The sequence below is a fragment of the Ostrea edulis genome, chromosome 3, assembly GCF_947568905.1.
Source record: "Ostrea edulis chromosome 3, xbOstEdul1.1, whole genome shotgun sequence".
In the NCBI taxonomy this organism is placed as follows: Eukaryota; Metazoa; Mollusca; class Bivalvia; order Ostreida; family Ostreidae; genus Ostrea; species Ostrea edulis.
In genome coordinates this window covers 59,708,886-59,736,178 of record NC_079166.1, presented here as the reverse complement: position 1 = coordinate 59,736,178, position 27,293 = coordinate 59,708,886, and the positions used below count along the sequence as shown (strand labels likewise).

Here is a 27,293-nt window from a genome sequence, read left to right as displayed (position 1 = left end):
TTTTGGGTTAGTGTGATGACTGCCGTTATAACTGCAGATTTATCTCCTCGTCAAATAAGGTAAGGATGAGACAGGTATTGAATGTGGATTAATATGAAAGTCACACATATATACAAACTCACAATGATTGAAAGGAATATACAATATTTTTTTCTCTTAGAATCACCCCAATAAGTTGCAGTCCAGCAAGGTATGTAACAATTTGTTACACACTGTTGCCGTCCGCATCGCTGTTGAGTGTGGCGGAAAACATCAATCAATCAATCAATCATTCCTATTGAAATTCATTCCTTTGGATTTGTAACTATTAAGACACAGATTGGTTCAATCTAGTTAGATCTGTTTTATAGTGGAGTCTGTTTTTATGGATTTAGGGTTTATCCTTCTTGGACTAATAACATCTCCCATCGTTCAAATAGATAAATCATTACCAAATGTGGAGACATGGGGCGGTCGGGTAATGTTTCAATGACTTACAGAATGATGTCGATCTTTCATGTACTTAAAAGTATCTATGATAAAACATACAGGAAAATATACATAATATAATACCTTTCTTTGTATTGTTAAACGGAAGATATAGGTCGTAAACATTTTTGAAAAAAATGTATAGCATACTAAGCCACCGCGGGTTTTTTTTTTTTTTTTTTTAATTGTCAGCGACTTTCATCTCCCGCTTAACAAACGAAAGAATACATTTCGTTAATTGAATGATATAACTCTTACATCTGTATGAAACAATGATTTTATGCGGTACGAAGTGTACCTTTTTACATATATTGCTGCTTCATAGATCATGTACTTAAAAAAGAAAAGAAAACGAGACGTGAAGCTAGCAAAAACGCACAAACTCAGGAAGATTATCCAAAAGTCTCAATTCAAGTGAAGTAAAAATAAATATCTACATGTAATAAATGGTAGAACACATGAAATACACTATGTAGTTTTATCCTGCATATTACATTCCTAATTATTGAATACATTATCGAGATTAATTACATACTATATTTACATTGCATGCACAGAAAAAAAGCAAAATCGTCACGAAAAAAGGTAGTGGTGTGTCAAGTTTGCTCAATGAAGAGATTAAACATATTACTTTTGCAAGTCAACCTCTGACACATTGGAATTAATTATATATGCTCATTTTATAATTAGGAATTTTAAAAGTAGAATTTCCCACCTCATTACCTGATTAACAAACGTTGAATTTTTTCATGCTGCATTAGTCCCTTTGTGAGTCTGAAAAACAACATGTGCATCACTTGACAAGAAAACCTCAATCAGAAATTCGCATGTTGGTTACGGAAGGATGCATTTTTGAGGGAATATCATTTAGAGAGGAAGGTAATCAGATTTTGCAGAAAATGCGTTCATTCAGAAAAGGAATTCTCTGTTATTTGAAAATCAAATGCCGATAATGACACAGGTACATTAGTTGTTTTCCATGAAAATATGATTTGAACTATCCAATGTTGTATGTTAGCTTTTCCTCTGGAAAACTAATATACTATTACACTGCCAAATTTCTCCCCCCCCCCTCCCTCACGCTTTTGGTATTGCTTTTAAAAAGAGTTGATGAAAAGTCTATCGAACTTTAAATCGACGTTTTGTGGAACAAATATCTAAGTTACATACATTTTTCATATTTCTCTGCATTTCTGATTATGTAAACATATAAAATTTTATATAGTTTTTTTCATAGGATTGCTCAACTCTGAGAAGGGGGATGGGGTAGGGTTTAAAGGAACAATAACTTCACGATAGGTCATTGATTAGTCTTTTAGTGCGCAGGTTCTGTTCATCAGTTTGCATGTAACCGTGCAGTTCATCTACCATTAACACACGGGTAAACGCGTTATCGGCTATTCGGTTGTTATCGGACATTCGGTTCGATAATGTATCATATGGTAAGTCCATATGTGGTTTTTACTGATAAAGACACATTCTATGCAGCGGTAATTGTAATACTACTTAGGTATAGAGTCATCCTTTCAACAACTGAAAGTGCACTTCAAACACTTCCCGTTTAAGAGATTAACAGCACCGAAAATAAAAATCTCGTTATGTGTTCTGTAAAAATCTATCAAAAATGTTAAATTAGAGCAGTGAAGAATTGCATTCATTCAAGCGGGGATATTGATTGGCATTTCTAGGCTTAAATAATCCTTTAGGAAATGATAGATCGAAATAAAATTACAGTGAGAGAACAGTAGATTTTATAAAAAACATCGGGTGGGATAAAAACATGCCATAAGGTACACCAATCTGATTAAAGTAAGATCCTAGAATACGCCCACAATCGCTACGGTAGGATCTGACATAACCCCATAGGAGGTCATTTCCGCATGCCATTTCGCTTGGAATATTCATGAGAACTATCAGCCAGTCAGATTTCGCCATACAGACAATGATGGCTATATATATGCGGTTCCTGGCAATTCGTAAACAAATTGTTGTAATCTCTCTCCCACGAAGTTTATTCAACACTGTAAAATAGTATATTCTAGCATAACGAATTTTATACTTTCGCAATAATGCCTAATCTATTTCGTTCATACAAACAACAAAACGTACGATATGAAATATACCCAAATTGAATTAATTGTGAATTCTGATTTATGTATGAATAGGGATGGGATACGATTTGAATAGTTTTCAAGATGGTTTACTTAAATAACGCGAGGAATATAACGCCAGTCGACGTAAACGGTGCATTGTGACGTCGCATCTAGCTTCGATATGTTTTCTTTCAAACCAAACAACTGCATCCATTTTCCTTGAATTGTGAACTCCATCGGGGTTTTTTAGCATTTGAATGAAATAAAACCCGCAGAGAATACAGACGTTGTTTAAATCGCATTTGACAGGTGTGCAGTCGTCTGTCAAACGCGCAGCCATTTTTATTGCATCTCTAACGTAATTAATGACGCAAAGGTTCATGGGAGAAAAATTATCGTTGGTATAAATCGACAGGGTCAATTTGATTGGCTGGACGAAAGGTCATGCGGACGTGACCCTATATGGGGTTAGTCAGATCCTAGTGTAGCGATCTAAGTGAGCGGATCTCAGGCTCTGGTTTTAATCAGATTGTAAGGTACACTGTACACGTAGATGTTATCGGTAAAAATTCGTTTTTTCAAAATTTATGTTATTGGAAATAAGGTTTCCTTCGTGTTACAAAATACCTTAATCAGCATTAACTAGACACTAAATTGGTGTTTTAGTGATATAAACTTCGTGAAACTCTTGTTGTTAAGTGTCCGAAAGGAAGTAATATAGACTTATGATTATAGTATTTGCGTTACGTCATCCTCATATGTTGGGTACTGAGTTGATGGATCTAATGGATACTAGATAGTTTTTCTGGTGACAATTTGTATGTGTGTAATTAACTGTCAGCCAAAATAGTAAGGTAGTACGTGAAGGTAAAAATAACGAACAGTTATCAATTTCACAACTCCTATAAGCAATACAAAATAGACAGTTTGGTAAACACGAACCCCTGGATACACCAGAGGTGGAATCAGGTGCTGAGGAGGAGTAATCATCTCCTGTCGATCGGTCACACCCGCCGTGATCCCTATATATCGATCGGTCAAACGGAGTCACCGGTAGTCAAAATCAGTGTGGCAAGAACGACCATACATATAAGGCATGGTTCATTCTATACTAGGAGGAGGGAACTTGATCTGATGTCAAGTTATAGAATGATCGAATGAAAAAACCCTCTAAAAATGTGGATACTTGCAAAATCTAAGTTCCTCGCTATAAAAATGGTTCATTACTACTATCTGATTGTTGATTGATCATTTATAAATGCGACACCGTCCGCGATCTCTGGGTTGCTTTGATATTGATCTATGCTATTGCATCTTTGTAAAATCATCAATCCTTAATAATTGAAACCCTTATAGTCATTGAATCCGAATTTCATGGTTTTGATTCAAATAGCATCGATGATTTTACGTGACAATCAGTAATTTAACCGGGAAATGCGGATATTGAACTGAAATCTGCAATGGCTTAATACCATCAGTCCCCTTTCAGGAGGGAAGGCATGTTTTGTGACCGGGAATAGGAAATAGGTGTTAAGCGAAAAAACAATCTTGACACCCCTTCCAAAGCAACACCATCTTAATATGATTTATGGATTTGATGGCGTCGATCAAGGTAAACAAAACGGTCAAAGTGACGTATCGATTTTGAACCTTATTGGAATACACCTTGACCAAGTAACGTATGGGATATTAAGGTTATTAAATGAAAAATTGACAACAATTCGCTAACTCATCAAGATACCCAAGCGAAAATACATGTATACGATACAGTAACCTACTAAGAACTTAACCTTGATGTACTATACCCACCAAAGACCAATCCAAAATATGCCATAGGGCTGCCATAGGGCTGATCATGTCTTGATTGTTGGACACATTTCTCAGTTTCATTGCATTCTTCGAATTTCACACCACATATACATACATGAACTCAAATATTCACTCTTGTTTTAATAACATCGCAATTTAAGAATGTTATGTTCGTCACCATAAGCGGAGTATTATATGTCTCTGTTAAAGGAAAAAAAGATCTAGAACTCCGCGTATTTTTGTATGTGATTGTCATTTCTAATCTACATGTAACTATATTGTAACATGCAGCGCCATAGCAAAAGTATTTGCTATTTTTAAAATGACGGCCGTAAACAAGGACGTACTTTAAAATATCCAAACAATAAAAGAGTATGAAAAACTATTCTTAATACTGTGTGAGTTGACTTTGGGATCTTACCACAGCCTGAATCCGACGGGGAATTTATAGGTATATGTTTTGTTAATACATACTCAAGGGCGATGTTTTGCCATATGTCAGGTAAAGTGTTAATAAGATCATCTCGGTTGGTGATGTCTCTGGTCGTGTTTTGAAGTGAACGTTTTATTTTCAACCAAATATTCTATTATAGATATATTATATTCCTATTGGAGACGAGTAAGTAAACAGTTGCCATTACTTCGGTTGTAGGGTTCACAACACACCTATATGTACCCTGGCTGCTCTAGGAAAATATCTTCATTATGCTCTTGCATCACGTAATGCTATATTGTCGCCTTATGCGTGTGCATGATCAATATTGTTTGATATTACTTTTCAATTATGTAATTGTGCATTTAACTTTGCATACTATCATTCATATATATATATAAAGCACAGAAAATTTCACTATACTCGGATACCCACTTCCGCCCCTCCCCGGGGTTGAACTCACGACCTGCGGAACCAAATCTCCTAGCAGCGTGTAACCAACGCGCTAGACCGCTCGACCATCTAGGCAAGTCTACTAAAACTTGCTTTCGATGACGATGGAATTCTCACCGCGCTGTCACACATTACACGGTCATTGAGAATGGAAATGGAATACAGTTATTTAACGTACATGATACACATTGCACACACACACACACACACATATATATATATATATATATATATAAAGCACTAAATAATCACAACTAGGTACCGAAAATTTTCGCCCCAGCCCGGGGTCGAACCAGCGACGTACGGCACCCACCGCCTAGCAAGATTGTCAAACCAGTGCGTAAGTCCACTCGGCCACAACGACTTCCCTAAAAAGGAAGCTTTGTTATGCTCCTAAAGCGCTACTTATACACACTGATGCAATCCCACACAGTCGCTGTGTCATTCAGTGTTTAAGATATTTTATAAGGAGAGTGGATCTCTCGATGCAATTGTATAGAATATTTAATATAAAGCACAAACAAACAATTATAACACCCAACCTTATGTTTACCCCTAGGATCTAAACGATACATGTGAAAATCAATTAATTAATATATATATATATATATATATATATATATATATATATATACATGTATATATATGATACTATGCATAGTTCAATAGCTCAATGTACAATACATAATTGGGAAGTGCTTTTGTTATGACGCTGTACATATAAAAGAAGCAAAGCCCGATGAAGAGATCATATAACTTGTTTATAAAGGCAGACTAGGGCAAATGAATTGCATTTTTCTGAGACGTTAAGTTTTTAAAGCCTTTACAAATGTATTTCATTTCATATACAACTCATTAAATGGTCAATGCTGAGTGATTCGTGTGATTCTTACTATCCTCTACATTAACATCAACCAAATTACCGATAACCAAAACCAACCTTTCCGATAAGAAACAAAACAATCAACCGAATTTCAGATAACGAATTAAAATCAAAACTATTGCTTGTAAATTGACAAAACTTGTGTCAACGGACACTGGCCATATACTATATTGTTAACAGTAAGTAATGGTTGATAACTTGCAGAAAATGCCGGGTTTCATTTACATACAATAAAAATTGGGATCAATATGCCTAACAAAATTGGTAAATTTTACACTTGTAAACGTCCTATTCTTCTACATCAACACTATAAAGTACATCAGCGCATTTTCCTGACTTTTAATATTTACAGTCTAACGCAAACCGGTTGTCATACCCCAATAGATCGTCAATCACAATGAACTTACCAGTCAGAACCCACTTTCAACCGAATGTCCGATAACAACTGAAAAGCTGATAACGCGTTTACCCGTGTGTTTCAGTACTTTGATAAAACAAATTGGGGGATCCAACCAATCAATCGAGATTTGCAGGTAAAATTACCGACTTTGCAGGTAAAGATAACTAAAATGTCAAAAGTGTGGGTAGGGGAGGCCCTCCCCCTGTTGCTATATTCTTGTGTGTTATGACAAATCTCTTATAATTATGCAAGCACGAGCATTTATATTTAAGTATTCTGAATTTGGTTTGAATATAATACAGATAAGTTGTAAATGGCAGCTACAATTAATCACGGTGTCTCAGTGGTAGAATATTCGCTTTATAACCGAGAGGTCATGAGTTTGAGCCCCGTTCGTGTCATTGCAGCTTCAAACATTAGACGGAAATAGAGGTAGTAATTGTTCCTCAAAACGCTCAGCATTTAGAAGTCAGAACGTACATTACCTTATAATCGGGGATTGCATGTCACACCAGGAGTTGAAATCTTTATAATAGTCACTCTCCATGAAGTCATGACGTTATCACTAAGTTATCACACATACAATCAATTGACAAGGAGGATCAGAAACAGAATAACCACATTCCAAGAGTTTGTTAAAGTTATTAATATTTCTGAAATAAACGTGTGTGTCTCAAGAGGTATTTTAACTAATTGCAATTATTGATAATTGTTATTATCGCTGACTGTATTATACAACCCCGGAAAAGAAGGTTTCTTTGATAAATAGTCATAACAATTCCTATGTTTTACTGCATTTCCAGACCATGCATATATTTGCTAAAAGAAACGCCGAAAACCGATATTGGCAAAAATATGTGAGACATTGTAGCACGGTCTTCAACCAGAATATTTTTCTCAGTTTTTGTTTTAGAACATAGCAATATGCTTTCATTGAATAATGATTTGTAATGATTCAGTTTGAGTGTGACAATTGAGAGTATTAGTTCCTTCTAGGACAGGTATGTGTATAATGTACAGTGTATTAAAAGAAAATTTTCACTGAAAATTAACAAATACGATAACAAACTATGATCAATCTAATAGATCCTATAAAGAATACAAAATTAAGAGAAGGGCAAAATAGGACCCCTTTGACATACCAGATGTGGAATTTGGTGCCTATCAAGAGTAAGCACTCCTATTGACTGCTGAAAAAACGTGTGAAATTTTAGGTTTTGCCTGATAATGGCCAACATCAACTGTTGGATTATTCTGTCATGGAGGCGAATGCAAATTATCAGGAAAACAAGCCTAGTACGCAGCCCTATAAACTAGTAAGCAATCTAATAAACTAGCACGTTACCCTATCAAACATACTCTTAAGCTACCGTAGAAATGAAATGAAAACTACTGAATAATCCACTAATTGATTTAGTTTTATCAGACAGAACTTAAAATCTCAAACGAAGATATTTAATGCATGTATATTTAACAACATTTCTCTGACCTAAATTTGACTCATATATTCTAAATTCTGCCTAACTTTGTATTATAACAATTCATTTTCACAGGCGTATTCTCTCGATGGTTTCAAAACACATTCCAGTGTAACATAACACATGCGTGTTCCTTAAATAGTCACTAAATCCAACATGCAGGGTTTTGCATCGTTTGCTACAAAATACCGTTGTTACATACATGTAGTGCATTTTAGAAATGATAGCGAATCAGTATAGCGTGATTTTATTGTTTACACGTATACTTCAATAAATACTCACCATATCCACAACATACAGCAATTTTTAGGAGTAATAAAACAGTTTTCCAGAGTTCCATATTTATAGTAGTACATGTATCTTTCTCACAATGTTCAGATAACGAGGAATAGTCGAGCTTTTCTTGATGGTTGTTCGTACCTAAGAAAACGTAGAGATATATAAATCATCTGTCGTCATTAATACATACACAAATGATAATAATAATTCGAGGCCCATAGAAAGGTTTTTCGAAGTGGTGGGGCGGGAAGCAGAAGAAGAAGATGACTTTACAATTGTCTAAACTTCTTATCAACTACATGTAAGAGGAATAAATAACATACAATAAGTTATTTTTTCCTCAAGCTTGGAATGTTTTCTGTTGATGCTAGTACATACGTGTTGATGTTGAAGTACACTTAAACTGCTTGGAAAATTCAAACTAAAAAAAACCCCAAAAACAAAAACAAAACAAAAACAAAAACCAAACAAAAAACCCCCCCAAAACACCCCCCCACCCCCCCCCCAAAAAACCCCTCAGATATACATTTTTATCAATGTGCGTCTGTTACACTTTAATGTCATTGAAGCTATTCTTTTATTTGAGTAGAATTCACAGACGTATTACTGCATGTGGTTATACATGCATGCATCTTATTGATGTAAAACTTATACGGCACCAATTTTGATGCACCAGATGCGCATTTCGACAAATAATGTCTCTTCAGTGATGTTCAACCGAAATGTTTGAAATCCGAAATAACTATGAAGTTTTAGAGCTAACTATAGCCAAAAACAGCGTGCCAAAAAAGTGGAGCCAAATTCGTCCAAGGATAAGAGCTATGCACAAGGGAGATAATCCTTAATTTTGAAATGAATTTCTAAATTTTATAACAGCAATTCAATATACATCCGTATTTTCAAGCTAGTAACGAAGTACTAAGCTACTGGGCTGTAGAGACCCTCGGGGACTAACAGTCCACCAGCAGAGGCCTCGACCCAGGGGTCAAAATTGATGTGTAGTCAGGTTAGGAAAGAGACAGGGGTAACAACCAACCATATAAGTCCTACATTTATTTCATGGCTAAAACAAAAGCTAAATCTTGGTAATGTGTTGTAGCATTTAAATTTGCGTTTGTGTATTATTAATCATATTTATACATTTGTAACAAAATATTCAAAATCGAATTCGTTGTATTTTCCGGAGATTGTGTTTTTCTATCGTGGTATCGTAAGTCTAATCTCTCACGGTGTGCCCAGTGACGAATGATATCGTTGTGAACAGATTGCATTCACATTGGGGGTTAAAGTTTTCCTTGAAATTTTAGAAAACGAACGGAAGTAAACAAAAGGAATTTTAGTCTCTCTTGTTACAGTCAGGGAAGCAACATCATTACATAACTAGTCTGAAGAGCAAATATTGACATAAGATAAAGTTAAAATACCGTGGTCATGGCGATTGTTAGTGGTCTGCACGCATGCAATCGATAGGGTTTGAGCAAAAGGAAATACATATCGCTTGGAAATGAAAATGTGTTTTTGTTGTTTTAAATGCGAACACTGATACAATCATTTTTTAATGTGGACATTTTCTGGTTCAAATTATATTCTATAAAACGCAATAATGACGTCAATGAAGTTAAAAAAGAAGATAACGAAACGTATCAATCCCAGACTTCCCATAGAGATTGGACCCATTAAATTTGATATTGATATCCGTCCTCGGGGATCTGTTTTGGGACACAAATAATACTATATTTTTTCAAGACCCATACGAACAATTTGTCATCGCTACGGTATGAAGTATAATTACTATTGCGGACAATGCACACGTCTGTATGGTAATCAGATCAGAAAAAACTGGATAAACTGCATATTCCGCATGTCATCCGGCATCGCAGACATGGGGCCTTGGATGGCATCGAGCCCTCTTAAATTAAATCAAGACAAGACTGAAATGATTCTATTTTTCACGAAAGAAAACATAGACAACATCCCTACGCTACATCTCAAGGCGGGAGACCATATTATCAAGAGTACAACAGATAAGAAAAAGAATGACATATTTTCGATCAACATCTTATATTGCAAAAACAACAAGTGTTATTAGTTGTCAGGTCATGTCACCATCATATTTTTAACATCGAGCGGATAAGACGCTACTTAACAAATGAAACCCCGGTAACAAAAAAAAAAAAAACAAAAAAAAAAATGTGTCATTAGTTGTCAAATCATGTCACCATCATATTTTTAACATCGAGCGGATAAGACGTTACTTAACAAAACCCTGGTAAGTGCTTCTGTAAAATCTAAACTTGATTAAGGAAACTGTCTATCTTGTGGAGTTGGAAAACATTACACAGGCTCCAACAGGTGAAGAATACCACTGTCCGTCTAAGTACGAGATCGCCAAAATGGGAAAACATGTCTTCGATTTTGGCGAAACACCATTGGCATCGTATCCATTACCGACCCCAATTCAATACTTCGACTTATAAATACTGTTTCTTCCACGGATTTGCGCTGTTATAAATTGCAAGTATCTTTATTGAATAGAAGGCAAGTCGACCATTATGGTCAGAATTGAAGTAGCAAATTGTGTAATCCGAAGTTAACATCTGTTAGTAAAAAACGGCATAACAAATGGCACGAAACACATCAATTGCAAATGAGATTATTTTATGAATATAGATTGAAAGGTGAAAATAACGAACAGTGATCAATCTCTTAACTCATATAAACAATACAAAATAGATAGTTTGGGAAACACGGACCAGGATCAGGTGCCTAGGAGGATCTGCGACCTGCTGGCTTGTATCCCTGTATCATCAACGTTTCGCCAGTAGCCTGCTTCAATTTAGAATTTGATCATACACATACTATGCTCTCGCACATCGAATCAGTTGAGAAGAATAAACAACAGAATCAACACGTATGACTCTTAAACACTTTGCACGACCTTTCCTCACTATAAACAAGAAAAAATTGCAAATGATAATGTAATATCGCTACAAAGATATGGTAAATGGACGATTAAGGCTAATGCAATTCCCCATGTCATAAAGATGAGGTATTAGTCTGCAGTTAAGGTCTAACTTCAACAAAATATCGAAAATTGAAATATAAATGGAAGACTGTTTAGTGTCTTTTATTTGGAGTTTGTGTGGTAGGATACATCAAGTTAAGATTGAAATGAAAATGAACATTGCTAATATACATCATGCTTTCGATATATCTAAATGTACAACTGAAGACAAAATGATTGTTTTCTTTTCTTGTATGGAGATAAAGTATGTCTCCTAAGAATACAAGAACGATATGAACTTTAAAAAGGAGCACATTTCCTGCCCCATGGAATTTCGGAATATTGAAGGAAGACCTCACCACCAAAGATTACATAGATATCAATAAAGAGGAACTCAAGCTTTTTGTTATGAATGCCAGAGTGTCATTGCGTAGAATCAGAACTGCGTTTGACAAAATAAATTTTTGGAATGTTGGATGATTTGTCAGAAGATATGAATAATTCTGTGTTCCATTTTAGATCGCTTTAGCTGAATGATCCAGTGCACTTGTCTGATAGTTTGTCTATTTTTTGTTTCTCCGTCCGTTCATCTATCTTTATCTCCGTAGAATTTTCATTTTCATCATCTTCTCCAGAACAAGTGGGTCCATTTCAATCAAACAGTTAACAATTCATCCTTGTACGAAGTGAATATCTTGTTCAAATGAAGGTCAATCTCCCTTTGGGATAATCAAGAAAAGGCAAAATAAGGTTGGGTCATCTAAAGATCTTCACTTCAAGAACCACTGTGACATAAACGTTGAAGTTTACATGAAAAACCGAGACAGCACAGATTCAAGTTTGTACAAATCATGGTTTCTGTGTATATGGTAGGACTACATTTTGAGATCAGAATTGTCCATATGATCTATAAGGACCATGTTTAAAAATCTTTTTTCTTTTCTCAAAGATCATTTGCCTAGAAAAGTGGAACGTTACATGAAGGTTTTCTGATATAGATTAAATGCAAGTTTTGGTCACATCATGGTCCCCAGGGTATGGATTGGCCACAATGAGAAATCACACATTAACATACAGATACATGGGGGAATTCTTTTTTGAATCTTCTCAAGAACAACAGGTTCATGATTAGTCATGTTTAATGAAAAGGTGATCAACTTCATGAATATGTAAGTATACGAAGGTAGTGATTTTATTTTAGTTTGTTCACACTGTGGCCCTAGAAATAGGGCAGGGTCACAAAGGACATACACGTTTTACACGAGAGTGTATAGGGAAACAGATCCATCTTGGAAAACAGTACGACCATGATTAGTTATAATGATGTGAAAAAATATCCAGATAATGCAAAGTCAAGGTTGCTTAGGGTTATACTAGATCATACCTAAATTCAAATGTTTCCAATTTGCGTGGATTGAAATTTTGTGAGGTTGTTTCATCGCCCCTTGACTAAAATGTGAGAGGAAGTATTGTTTTGTCTGTTTATTTATCCAATCTTTTAACCTTTCTCGTGCCTTTTGAATGGTGAGCGATAGGGTTATCATATATTATGCACATTTATTCTGGCTTTTTATCCATGACAGAGCTTTTTACTTTGTGACCTTGATTTTTTAGCTAGACATATTTTAAGAAAAACATAATGTATTTTTCAAATATCGCAGTTCATATTGGCAAGCCAATGGTACTGCTCAGATTTTCGATAATATGCCATTCTATAAATAAGGTTTCTTTTCTAAAGACAACACATAACCGTGTGTATAGTGTATTGATCTATAAAATGGTTCATTTTATGTTTTGATGAACATCGTTTAAAAGGTACCATATGAATAAAGGAACAATAAGATAAGACCTACATCGAAGAGAAAAGAAAGACTACAAAGTATGATTAGTTGAAAGAAAGGAATAAAGTTGATTTCACCTTTCAATACGAAATTGAATGGTACGTGCTAACGTTTTATGTATATAACGAAAATCATTAACACATTATACGACCTGTCTCTAAGATCTGTGACATTACAATTGGCCAAAGATTACGTTTGCACTTCCACACAAAAATGTTATTATCAAAATCATGATTAGTTATACGTTGCTACCGTGATTTGATTTGATAGAATAACCAAATCAAAATGAAGGCGGCTGATAAAGAAACACCTAATCACGTGTTGTATTTTCAAATTGGAAGATTTTAACGATCGGGAAATGCTGATTTCAAACAGGACTGTTCAAACCCCTGTAACATCAACATATTTTTCATTAGCCTACTTGGATTTCAAATCTTATTCAGAATATACCCTTGCCTATCGAATCAGTTGATGGTGGTGTATTGTTGCATAAATATACATGTAGGAAGGAAATGGTGGACCTCGAGTCTCACTGGTCCTCATAAATTTCGTGTATTAGTTTGCCCTTAAAACTCATGCTCAATTCAAAATCCAAGTACAAAACATATATGGGAGACCCTGTGGTATATTTTATTTCGAGTTCACTGGGATATATCAAATCAACATATGAATGAAGAAGAGCATTTCTTATATACAAAACGGCGTTGATACATTGGAATATTGAGATGAGGGCCTCAACAAGCTATTTTTACTTCTCATGTAGAGGGCTTTGAATGAAAGGCAAATATAACGAAGAATGATCAATCTCATAACTCCTATCAGAGATATAAAATAGAAAGTTGGGCAAACATGGATTCCTGGATATACCAATAAGAGGAGTAAGTATCCCCTGTTGACCGGTCGCAATCGCTATGAGCACTATAACTTGATTTTGCTTCGTAATAATATAAACCCAGTCAGCTAATAAACGTGCACAATTGGTACCCATGGGAATTCTAACAGACTGCTGGAAGGTCCGATCACCAAAGACTAGAAATATATCGTCATCCAGGAACTCTGGTATATTTTTGATATCGATTTCAACGTATTTGTGTATAAAATCAATGTGGTGTTTAAGATTTTTTTTTTGAATGACTAATGACTAAATTTGAATATTTTCTTTGCATTTTTATTGACGAAGCCACAGAATAAGAGGCCAAAAAGCCTAGTTTTTCATTAATATTATTCATCAATACTTACATCCATCATCAACATGTTTTTTTAATACAGAAATGAAGATTAAAGCTATTTTTGAGAGCAATGTTTGGTATTTCCTCTGTGTTTATAACAAATCGTATTCAGATTTTAAAAACACAAGGTCATTCTTAAAAAATGGGTTTTTTTCTGTAACGCGACTCATCATTTGAGATGTGAGTAGGTAGGTATGTAATTTAACTTTGGTCCGACAAATGTTGTGAATTTGATTAAATAAAGGTAATTATATGCTACATGCATATACTATCTCAGTTTGCAACTGACTATTATATTCAAACACAACAATTGAAGTATCTTCAATGAATAAAAAGATTTATTGAGCATACGTAGAACAGACAAAGAAAATAATCCAAATTATGATCAAAACAAAGATGGTAGATCAGTTCGTTTTGGAAGTCTACAAATGTAGTTTCTGTCTTTGATTTTACACTATATATACATAGACAGAGTGACCCCGTGTTTACTTTCAAGTCCATCATCTCTCTGGGTGGTGTTGGTTAATGCACAGTAACAGCACTAGTCCTTTCTTGCAACATCATTTGCAAAATAACTTGCCATTTCAACTGGAGTGGTACATGTACAAGTCAGCTGGAGGCAGACAAACACACTACCTTGCAGACTATATCCTGGAAATGAAAGACAACAACTCAAAACTAGCACAGAAAGCACTGTTTCAATTAAGAGGTATTCTACAAGATTAATTGTTTGCATTGTTTACATCTTTGAAAGATATACTTTTAAGTACTTCAAACCACCAGGTGTAAATACTTAGCCAAATGTAAAGAAGTACCGCTCCAGAAGTTCCTCTCTTCTTGGGAACATGACCGATCTTCATCCTATCGCAGGGAGAAGGTGATTTTTTTCGGTACTACTTGTCTTAAAAATATTCACATTCGCAACTTTTTCAAACATTTCATCGATCCCCCGTGGGATTTCAGATACATTTACCACAGTTTCTGTGATATTTTCATAAACACCGTACCAAGTATATGCTAGCTGAAATTGACGCACGTTATTTCGGACGAGATTTCATGTTATCATTTTCCCTTTAAGATCTGCAGTTTACTGAGAGAAAAAATCACAGTGTTGAACCACCGTACTTGTTGCTAGACGCAAATTTACAAATGATCTGTGATTTGACTCGTTATCATATAGACGCATTTATTACTTTATAGAAAGATATTAAGCGTCTATATAGTGGAAAGGTACAAAAATATCGATTGGACAAAAACGGAAAATGAATAAAAAATGTTCAATAAAATCGGTAAAAGAAAATAAAGTCGGATAATTTGAGTGGGTAAGTCGCGCTACTACAAAAAAACCTCCCATTTTTTAAAGGATGACCCAAGTGGAACTGTGCGTAACTTCCGTAAATTGGTTCGCCCTTGCGCTGAAGGTTAAACATGATCTTTTGAAAGATATATCGACACAGGTACACAAGAGATGAAGATAATTAATCATGTCACGAATATCAAGTCAGTTTTTGTTTCTTATCAAGGGAAGTGGATTAGCTACAGGGAATTGATTTAAAAAAAAACTACATAGAATACCCAAATTTCATCAAAACTATTAGATAAAAACATATCGATATATATACTCCAGGACGATATCTAAATAGCTAATAAATAGTATATTTAATGTGGCTTTAACAAATATAGAATTTATAACAAATGAGAAGTAAAAAAAAATGTATGAATCAATTAATATAAAAGTGATGTTAGCAGTTCTTTGAAATGGATTGTAGAAATATGAGACAATATCTAGAAATAGTTGAAGGGCATTCGGATCAATTTCCTGACTACAAATAATATACTAAGATATAAAAACCGACAAATTCCGGGAACTATACAGCAAGTAAAAGAAATGAAAGCAAGGCCCTATAATATGGGTTGCCATGAAAGTAGAATTACCAGCGTTTCATTTGGAATCGACAATACCTCTTTTCTTTATGCTATTTTTTTTTCATGTACCAAGAATATAGTAATTATATGAAACATCACTAAAGCTTCAGATCAGAAGAATTATTGTATTAGATAATATCAAAAATGCACTTACTGTGATCCTTAAAATAGATTGATCTCTACTAGTAATTTCAAATGCATATTTACATTGACACATTTGAAATGCTAATAAATCAACCAGGAAGTTACCTGCAATCTTTCAAGGCCCAGATTGCACATCGAGATATGCATTCGTATTGGTCACTTGAGAACAAAGAGGTTTTGCTTTGTAATGATTTTTTTAGTTTATTTTAATATTCTGCTCTATATATAGACAAGTCAGTGTTTTTGAAGTGCAGTGAACCTAGTCCAGAACATGGTACCCTGGCATGTTCTCTATCACGACACAACTTTTGTGACACATTACTTCGCCTTCTTAAGGTATTATTCAACTAATGAACAAACATGAATTGAACACCATACTTCCCGGTCTCAAGGAGAACGCAGTATGTTAAGTGCTTGTCTCAGATTAAACCATGCAAAACCATGCAAAACAGTTCAGAAGCACATGTTACCAATCCTTGTGATATTTTACATGGAGAATCACCTATGGGTTCTATCTCCATTTACAAAATATTTCAATGGAATATCCATGCATGTTCTTTTTATACAGCGCCACCTATTCCAGGCATATTGGTCTAAATTATCAAGCCAAAATACAGCTTTTTCAGCTCTTTTCGACACCCGATATATAGATAACTGAAATAGGCAGTCCAATTTTGGACACTCTTAAAAAAGTACCTCCTCTATGCTATAAATCAAACTAAAAATGAGGTGAAGATATGTTATCATAATCGAGTACCGATACCTTTATCATGGGTATCCCCAAAAATAGCTGATTCAGCATTTTTCCCTTATGTTCAGAGCCAAGGTAGGCCAAGTGTGAGGGGTTGTGTTCATTTAGTAAAAGCTCTGTCATATATGGCCAACTCATAAAAATATTGAGCTCGGCAAATGATATTGTCCATTTCGACAAGGAATGCGAAGAGACTACCATTCGGAAATCTGACAAAGTCGATAATCCACCACATAATGAATTTCACATACCATACCAACAATCATATCAATACCAAAGGAAAAGCATTCTCATTTTAAGAAAATTTTAATAAATACTAATTTTGGAATTGGTAATTCAAAGTATCTTATACAAATCATAGTAATTATAATCCACATATTGGACCACATGAATCTGATCCACTGATCGTTAAAGATATTCATGTTACTCCAACTCCTTTAACCAAGTGAGCTAAAATTGGATAGGGGTTCTGTACTAAGATACATCAGCCTGCCTTGGGAAACCTATGCAGAAGAGTATTTTCTGATACCAAGTCTGTCTATGAACCAACTGAGAGATAGATCAATGTGTGCGAAGCAATACACCGATCTTCTTTCAAGGAGAGTTAAGGTGGCTCACTACAACTTGAAAGAGTTTTTCAAATCAGCACAAAAATGATTTCCACCATGAAGGATATGATACATCATAAGAATGTATGTAAAAAAAAAAAGGCAGACAACATGCAATTTTGGATATCAAAAAAAAAAAAATTAAATTAATTTTATGAACTATGAAAAACAGCCTATGGCGGATTTGAACTCAGGATCTAAGGTTCACCAGCCTAATGCTTTATTCACTGAGCCACAATGACAGACAACCAAACCAATCGATAAAAACAATTTCACAAAACATTCAAATTGCTAACATGTGATATGAGCCTTGGTGTAGTGAGCTACCTTAAATATCTTGTAGATGAAACAATCTACAACGATTTTTTTAACAATGTACATAAGATTTAAAAATCCATAACAATTAAAGCTGTATAAATGTTTGAGGGATACTGTAGAATTACTGAAGTTGAAATAGATACAGTATAGTAATACATAAATTCAACCTCATCCCTGAACATGGACAGAATGTTTTTTTTCATGAGATTGACTTTTGTGCAAGATTTAACATGTATAACATAATAAAAACATAATTTGCATGATATGTATTTGATCTTACATGTAAATGCGACCTTGCACAGGACTTTCATTCACTGGGTTTCTATCGATATATTTGTAAAAAAGAAGTGACTTTGAATATGGCCTTTACTTTCATTAAATTTTATTTAGCTTGATTAAGTTTCAGTCCTTCACTACAAGTTTTATGTTTTGAAGGTAAAAAATAAAACTATGATATCAAATAAAAAAACCAAATGTTCATCTACTAAGTTTTAACAACCTTTAACCTATCTATATGGAACATTTTGAGAGAAAAATTCAGTTCTTTACAAAATCTTTGCATTATGTTTAATGACAATGGAGCTTAAAATGAACATTGCTGTGTTTCCACTAACTGTTTTGAAATTATACCTCCTATCATAGAATTCAAAATAAAATATATATTGTTAAAAAGATTTTTCAAGAAACATTGTTTTGAAGTTCACACTTGTTCTCATTTCAAAGTAATTAATATCAAGCATATTTAAAAGTACCATTAACTGTAAAAACTGAGCCCCTCAAATCAAATATGTTAATGTACCTGTAACTTTAAAAATATAGATTGTGATTAGATTGTCTCTTTGTGTTCTCTTGAAAACAAAAGTTAAAAATTACAATGTATATTCTACCAGCCTACTTCAGTTTTGACTTAGATGTTAACAGAAACACAAAACTTTACATTTTTAGTCTGATTCATAAAATTAAATACATGCAATGTGCATATAATAGACAAATGTAATGTAACCCCATCATGTATTATACCATAAACTATAACAATTGTACCATTAAGAAATATTGATGTACACAGCATTATACATGTGCATTGTTGACAAGGTCTCTTCTAATTCTAAACATCGCTATCAGATCCATAACTATTTGTACTTCAGATAATGTTCATCTATGTGCAGATTTTCCATTGCTTTTAACGTGACACCTTGGACACTCATTCACAGTGTCTTTGTTTTGTTTGGTTCATTCCCTGTTCTCTGTTTCAGCACCAGATAAACACTATATGTAAAAATCATACATATAATGAAAACTTTCTCAGAAAAGATAAAATACGGGAGGGGGCTATATATATATATATATATATATATATATATATATATATATATATAGCACTCTGTAAGACTTTCATTGTCAGAATAAGGACAAAAAGAGAGTCGGACAGGTTAAAAACAAATTAAATTCATTTTTACAACATTCTGAATGTAAAACTATATTTAGATTATCAAACACAAGAAGTATTTGAAAACAGGTTCATTAATAAGCAACAGACAGAGGCAAAATAAGTTATCATTTTTAGAACATACGTGTATATATGCTAGTTCGGGTTTATTTGATCAATTGGGCATCAGATTAAAAATCAATTTTATAAATGTAAAATTAGTACAGGATATGCATTTATTTTACCTACTTGTATATCATTCTCAATACTGGTAGGTACATTCAAACATGCCAAAGAATTCCTCAATTTGCTTGAGCATAATGCTGCATTGCTTTATACCCTGCAATAAAGTAGAAAAAATTCCATCAAGAGTTTTCTTACAAAAAGGGATACAGTACTGTGATAAATGGTAGGTTGTAGCAAATTTGATATATGACATAATTATATATGTTTGTAGGTTTATGTTATTATAATTTATGCCTTTAGATTTGACTACATACACTTGAATGATTCTATACCTCAGACAGTAGTGTGCAGGAGCAAAATGAATTTGATATCAGGTGTTTAGATCAGATGATATACTGGTACTGTTCCTTGATCCTGACATATTTTCAGTTAGGGAATTTACCTACTTTCCGCATCATGTTTCATGACGGGTTAATTGTTCAAACAAAAGCAAAAACAAAAGTAGTGTATTAAAAAAGGTTTACACTACACTTGTCCTTCAATGAATGTATTATTCAATGACCGAAAGCAAATTAGTCATATCTCCTGTTCAGATTTTTTTCCACCTGTGTGAGTTGGAATTTTTCCCTCTATTCTTTCTCAACTACCCCCGCCCCCAATCACTATTGAAATAATGAAATATGACTGGTTTTTAAAATTTGGAATAAATTACAGATCTTTAATCTCCTTTTCTTACTGTCCGAGTGTTAGACAAAAAAATGTCCCAGGCTCTGAAGATTTTATAGTTCCTATGGAAGGTCTCTGTAATACTGTATAACACTACATGAACATTTCCTCAGTGTAGACATAAATATCAATTTTTCCACCACCTAATTACTGCTACAAAACCCACAGATTTGGCATCACACTTTATAAAAAAAACATCAAAAAACCCAGCTAATATTTTTCGGGGAGCTGGAGCCAGGAGTGGGACAATACACACATTTATGTAAAGTTTCCTTACCAGCTTCAACCTGAATTGCCTCCCTTGACCGATACCAAAACATTGGTGATGCACCTCAATCTGCCTTCGCCTTTCTGGAAGAGCAATTGTCTAGAACACTGCATTTCTCCGTGTCCTTTTCCAATATATGCCGTGATTGTATTGTTGTTTTTGACATATTTAACTGTCCGGCAACGCATAAAGGTACAGAATCAATAAAGATATTTCGAACCGTTTGATGAACATAGGTGTGCAGAAATATCTTTCTTACAATCAATCAACGATGAAGTGTCAGAATCTTCGAAATTATGACCAAAATTTCCACAAATAAAGCTATGATCTCCAAAACATTTGCACAAATTACAAGTCAGACGATGCCAGCATTTCTCGTATACCTTTAAGATTCCTTTTTTGAAGAGTTACACGGGGAATCCCCGTTTCGATTTCTACAGAAGAAGTGTATTTATTATGTTTTTTGACCTTTTTTACTATTTCCGAGCTTAGAAATGATAATATAAATGTTTTTTCATGAGTATTATAAAAAACAAAATGTTTAGAAATCATTAGAAAAAGGTTTTACAACCAAATTAATTTTCTTCAAATAAGTCGGAATATAGCTACTATATATGACAATTTTCAGCTACTTCTCATTATTTTCCAAGCTCCATAATATAATCTTTAATATATCCTAAGTATCTAAAAATAGGGAAATACAACCAATTAAAATAGTTGTTTACCTTACACGATACAGGTGCTTAAAGTTGACTAAAAATGAACATCTCAAATAGTAAGCCATGTTTGTCGCACCCCCTTTTAATGCGTCAAACATGATATATCATCCAACAGTCGCAAATAATACATTAGACTGTATATTTCACCATATCAATAAGTTTTAATTCATAAAACTGATATTAACTAATTCAATTTATCGCAAAAATGGGTAATTTTAGACCATTTTCTATGTAGGGAAGCTAGGGAGTGACCGAAATGCAGTTTGCTCGTGTTACTATAAATATAATGAACTTGACCTATATTTTGGCCTAACGATTGACTCACTTTAGACCATACATAAAAAAATATTATCATTGTTGGAAAGTTTTGATCCCCCTTCTGGAATATTTTTCTGATTTTGCCTGTTTCTCTCTGAGACAAACACTTAAGACAGGTTATTCGCCATTTCTGTACGTGCATGTAAATTGCACAATCTTTAGGATCTGTCCAACATAGAATGATGGAGTTACTGACTTTTTAAAACTATTTTGGATTTTCACACCAGACACACCAGAGATGGGATTAGGTGCCTAGGAGGAGTAAGCATCCCATGTCGACCGGTCACGCCCGCCGTGAGCCCTATAACATAGTATCCCATGATTTAAGCATTGGTCTAGCTGGCGGTAATGACGTTATAAAAAGTGTTGATGAAATACTACAGTTGTCAGTATGATATGATTATTGATCATCTAAACACAAAATAATCTAGCTTATGTTTCACATTTTACTCTGATGTTCTACGGTTCTCATTAAACGTTTTCATACCAGAAGATTCCAGCAGTAATTACCGTTTACGCTAACTTGTTACCTTCCACGCGGTGTCTAAAAGGGTCTAGAAGTATGCGAGGAAGTGTGTTGTTTTTACAATTTGATTTGAGTTTCGGATTAACATGCTAAATGAAATGTTTCCCAATGAAACAAACGTTTTAATGAATGAAATGAACATCCCTCAGTCATATCAATAGATTCTTGGTGTTTTACATCTGCATTCCATATATAACAACGCAGGTGTTTTAAATGTTCGACCATTTTGTCGATTTTGACAAGGCCCAGTTAACGTACTGTGTCATCACCACTGGATGCATAATTATGAAATCTTCAGTTTATCATACACACATTACGTGATATTATGGACATTCCGTATACTACATCTGGAAGGATTCTATCCGGATATTGTTACCGTTATTCAGAAACATGCACTGCAAACTCAAGTTCCCGTTCAAATGACACAATTCTTCAAAATCGCTTTTCATATTTATATTCATTTCATGTTCCAGTCAATGGGTCGAATCAATTTGAGTTACAGAAATAATAATGAAAATAATAAAATAAAAAACATCCTTGAAAAGTTACATTGTATAATAAGATAAGCCCACTATCTTCATCCTCACACAGATATCAGTAACTGTGAAGGAGAAACTTTAGATCCACTATGTCCCGACATATGCTAATAGTAGTGTAGATAAAAAGGGGATTATCCCCAAAAAGACAAGAAACACAAACGAAAACACAAAAAAGTGCGAATAAATTGGAAATCCCCAAATCAGCAAAATCAATGCAGAATATGTTTCAACACTTTACATCACCATTCCTAACTATAACAAAAACAACCTATTCCTGAATAAATACGGTGTTCGATAATATTCGTATCTTGTAATCTGTAAGAACGAATCTTAAACTCAGTTCTGATTCTACACACCCGTACGCTGTATTTCATATCAAAAAGATGATAATGTTCCCAAATGACACTACCCAGGTAGGTAGTATTAGAATATTAGGTCTTCCAATAGTATGCTGGAATTATCATTAACACAAATTTATTAGCTAACCCGGATTTGTTTTCTTACGAGACAACATTTATTCAAGAAGATTATATATATATATATATATATATATATATATATATATATATATATGTGTGTGTGTGTGTGTGTGTGTGTGTGTGTGTATGATATATATATATATATATATATATATATATATATATATATCTTAATGTAAAACTTATACAGTACAAATTTTGATGCACCAGATGCGCATTTCGACAAATAATGTCTCTCCAGTGATGCTCAACCGAAATGTTTATGAAATTGAGATTTAGATTGTTCTGCTACAGTTGATATATAATTAATAAACAATATCAAATATGCCGATTAGTTATGTAGTAGTGAACTCGAAATTAAAAAAAACAACAAAAAAAACGCTGCATGTCTATTTTTCATCTGCTTCATATTTCATTGATTATATATATCAACAACAAACTAACAACTCACTAATCGTACACTATCCATACGTACATTATGTAGTAATCGTGAAATACACCGATACATGCTACATTTATATACATGCCAGTATGATTTACAGATAAGATGATTTCCATGTAATAATGAGTTGGACAGAAATCATTACGGCGTTAAAACATCTCTGTTAAGTATTTATTAATGATCTTTGCCTAGCAAACAACTTAACATGGTCTTGAACTTGGGATCATTTCAACATTTGTAAATGTCTAAACAATAAGATAATATATCCATGATTAAAATTAAGGAAAAATTGTTTGACATGATTTAAATGACTATATTCTTTTAGATTATCTGTTGGAAAATCGATATCTTGCCAATATTTTTATTTTGTGTCCATGCATGCATTGGAAAAAATATTCAACAGATTAAATAACTTCTAAAACCAATAATGCAATCTTACGTAAATGTTTTTTATCAACAACCTTTTGGAAGACCTGATCACCAAAGACTACGTAAATATTGTCAATGAGGAACTCGAGTATCTTTTTAATATCAACTTGATTTTATGGATAACAATATATCTTATGTAAATTTTACATGGGTATATTTACCAGTATGGTCAAAGAACGGGAAATAACCTCGCTTTGCTGAGAACTGTCTGTACCAGAGTCAAATTAAAGGTGTGCAAAACGTAAAATAAAGATTTACAGGTAAGCTATTGAAAAACTTCCTGTTTGCAGAATTCAAAATAAGTAAAAAAAAAATGGAGTGCTAATAAAGACCTACAGTAGTTATTCATATCAATGCTTGTAATAGAAGGTCCTTTGTAGATATGATACATAATAGCTGGTGTAGTTTACAGATCTGTCTGTAGATGCTAGAATGGACCTCTACAACAGTTACTATTCATACCAATGCTTGTAATACATGTAGGAGGTCTTTTGTAGATATCATAAAGAATAAGTTTCTGTAGTTTAGAGGTATGTCTGTCAATGCTAGAATTGACGTAAACATGTTTGAGGGCAATTAGCTATTTATAAGTTCTAGAATATGGAAACGTCTAGAAATAGAAAAAGAAACTTGTCAGCACTTTACACAACCATCCCCCACGGTGAATTAAGAACGACATCGTAAGAGGTGCTTCTTCAATAAAAAAAAAAAAACAATACGAAATATTTGTATATTGTGCTCTGTCATCCATAAAATCACTCTGTTGAACGCCACTCTGAATCTACGCACACAATGCAAACTTTGAAGTTGATATTAAAAAGATACTCGAGTTCCTCATTGACAATATTTACGTAGTCTTTGGTGATCAGGTCATCCAAAAGGTTGTCATTTCTTTTCTTCAATATTAGCTGAAAAGTTCTTATATTCTTATGAGGCAAATTTTATCTGAAAGTTTCTACATGAGAAAAACAAAACTCTTACTGTAGCAATCAACTCAGCATTTACCTATGAAAGGTGAAGATATTGAACAGTGATCAGTCTCATAACTCCTACAAGCAATATAAAATAGATAGTTGGGCAAACACGGACCCCTGGATACACCAGAGGTGGGATCAGGTGCCTAGGAGGAGTAAGCATCCCCTGTCGAATATTTCAATGACGATGTAAATTTACATGTATCTATTAACTATACTCATATGCATTCATAACGCAGCAGGGTTAAGGTGTCCCGAGTAAAGTTAAAACAAACATCATAAAATGTACCTCGGTGCACTTCATACTATGTGACGTCACAATATAAAAGTACGTCACGATGTACAGGTCTATAGTTGTATCGCAGGGAAAATGTCATAATATTTTCTCGCTATTTATTGCCGTTATCTAGTGTTCAAACTGTATGTGATTAAATATGTTTGTCAGATGGTTTTTTCCCAGTTTTCTTCGATAATATATAAGTCTCATATTTTTATATATAGTTTGTGCACGAAAGACTGTAAAGGAATCTTTACATCACTTTGTGACCTTGATATCGCCCCCGATGTGTATAGTCATTTGGAATAAAGAAAACCAACGCATGTACATATCGACTCGGTACAGGTGAAATATGACGATATTTTATTTCGATCAAGGCATATTCAGAAAGGTAACTAGTTGCAGATTTATGATGTTGATACGGAAGGTACACTATTTTGCCTCGTTTAGATACGATTTGGATGTGAATGTGGAAAATGCCCAACATTTGAGTTGAGATTATGGAAATTGCTATATTTGAGAGGATATTGTACCGATCCGTATCATTCTTTAAATTTACCATATCAATGTCGACATATGAAGCCCAAACTGTAAATGATTTGAATGCATCTTTCACCTGTACTAAGATGATAAATAACTAAAAGTCTAGCGGATAAAAGTAGCTCTACGTCACTTGTATGACGACGTAATAGTTAAGCAAAGGATTTCCCCACGTGATACGTTGTTTGTTTATGTATTGACAAACAATTTTTACTAAAAAATATGCGACGCTTGAAAGAACTTTACTTTTTTATGAATATGCTGTTATTACTTGTTATTTTACTCGGGACACCTTAACTCCGCTGTGAAGGCGACTCGATATATCGCAGTGAATTCGAAATAAAGGACACTCCAGATTCCTCAGCATGTCTTTCATACTTGGATATTTTATTGAAATATAGTCAATGACATACTGAAAGCACGATTTCATAACAAATCAGATGATTTCAGATTTTACATCGTCAATTTCCCATATTTGGGTAGCAATATTACATTATCAACAATATTTCTTTCAATTGATTCAATACCAAAATGATTTACAGATTAGATAATTTTACCAATATCTTCGGTGTGCGATTAATGTTTTAATAGATACAGGTGCTGATGATATAAGACGGGTAAGCATGGAAACTTACTGTATCTAAGCACCTGATCCCACCTCTGGTATGCACATCGGTTCATGTTTGTCATTTCTATAGGATTTGTGATGAAACAAATGGAGTAATCAGTTGTCAAAGCATGTGTAACAGGCCTAACAATTGGTATGAGACATGTCAGACAGCATTTTACCCAATGACAGGTTGTATTGGCAAACTAGATCGTTCAAACAACCTTAGAATTTACGAACTGCTGATTTTAAGCGAGACTCTTCAAACCCCTTTAACAATAATTTGTATTGTCCGTAGCCTTCCTGGATTTGAAAACTGATGATGCATAAAACAGGTTATTATGTATCGAATTAGTTGAGAGACAGAAACACCATAAGCAGATTATAATGGAACACTGCTACATAGATAAGAGAAGCGAACGGTGGAGAGGATAAAATGATTCCGTTGATCATAAAGTCGGATTATTAGTTTACCATTAACATCTATGTTCAATAAAATATCAAAGTACGAATTAGATGTAAGACTCCAAGGTGTCTTTTATTTCTAGTTCACGGGCATACATCGATTCGGCATATGGATAATATGATTATTTTCACTTGACACAATGCCGATATATATAAATGTCGAGTGTAAGACCAGGTCAAGGTATTTTTTCTTCTCATATAGAAGCTTTTAAATGAATTCTGCCTCGTAAGAACATAAAAAAACACATAAACTAA

General features: G+C 33.9%; 1 protein-coding gene across 5 annotated transcripts in view; it reads right to left on the bottom strand.

The window, feature by feature from the left end:
• The window catches only part of LOC125673257 (multiple epidermal growth factor-like domains protein 10), a 61,497-nt gene extending 44,947 nt beyond the window's left edge, over nt 1–16,550 (bottom strand). For 4 of the 5 annotated variants that reach the window (XR_007369372.2, XR_007369371.2, XM_048909749.2 and 1 more), the window contains exon 1: nt 8,300–8,795. Coding sequence is in view for 3 of the 5 variants with exons in the window: in XM_048909749.2 (XP_048765706.1) it covers nt 8,300–8,357 (58 nt within the window). In the remaining 2 variants the exon portion in view is untranslated. Of the gene's footprint in view, nt 1–8,299; nt 8,796–16,450 lie in introns of those variants that run through there. The other variant, XM_048909748.2, reaches the window with a different exon arrangement.
• Nucleotides 16,551–27,293: the final 10,743 nt, after the last annotated feature.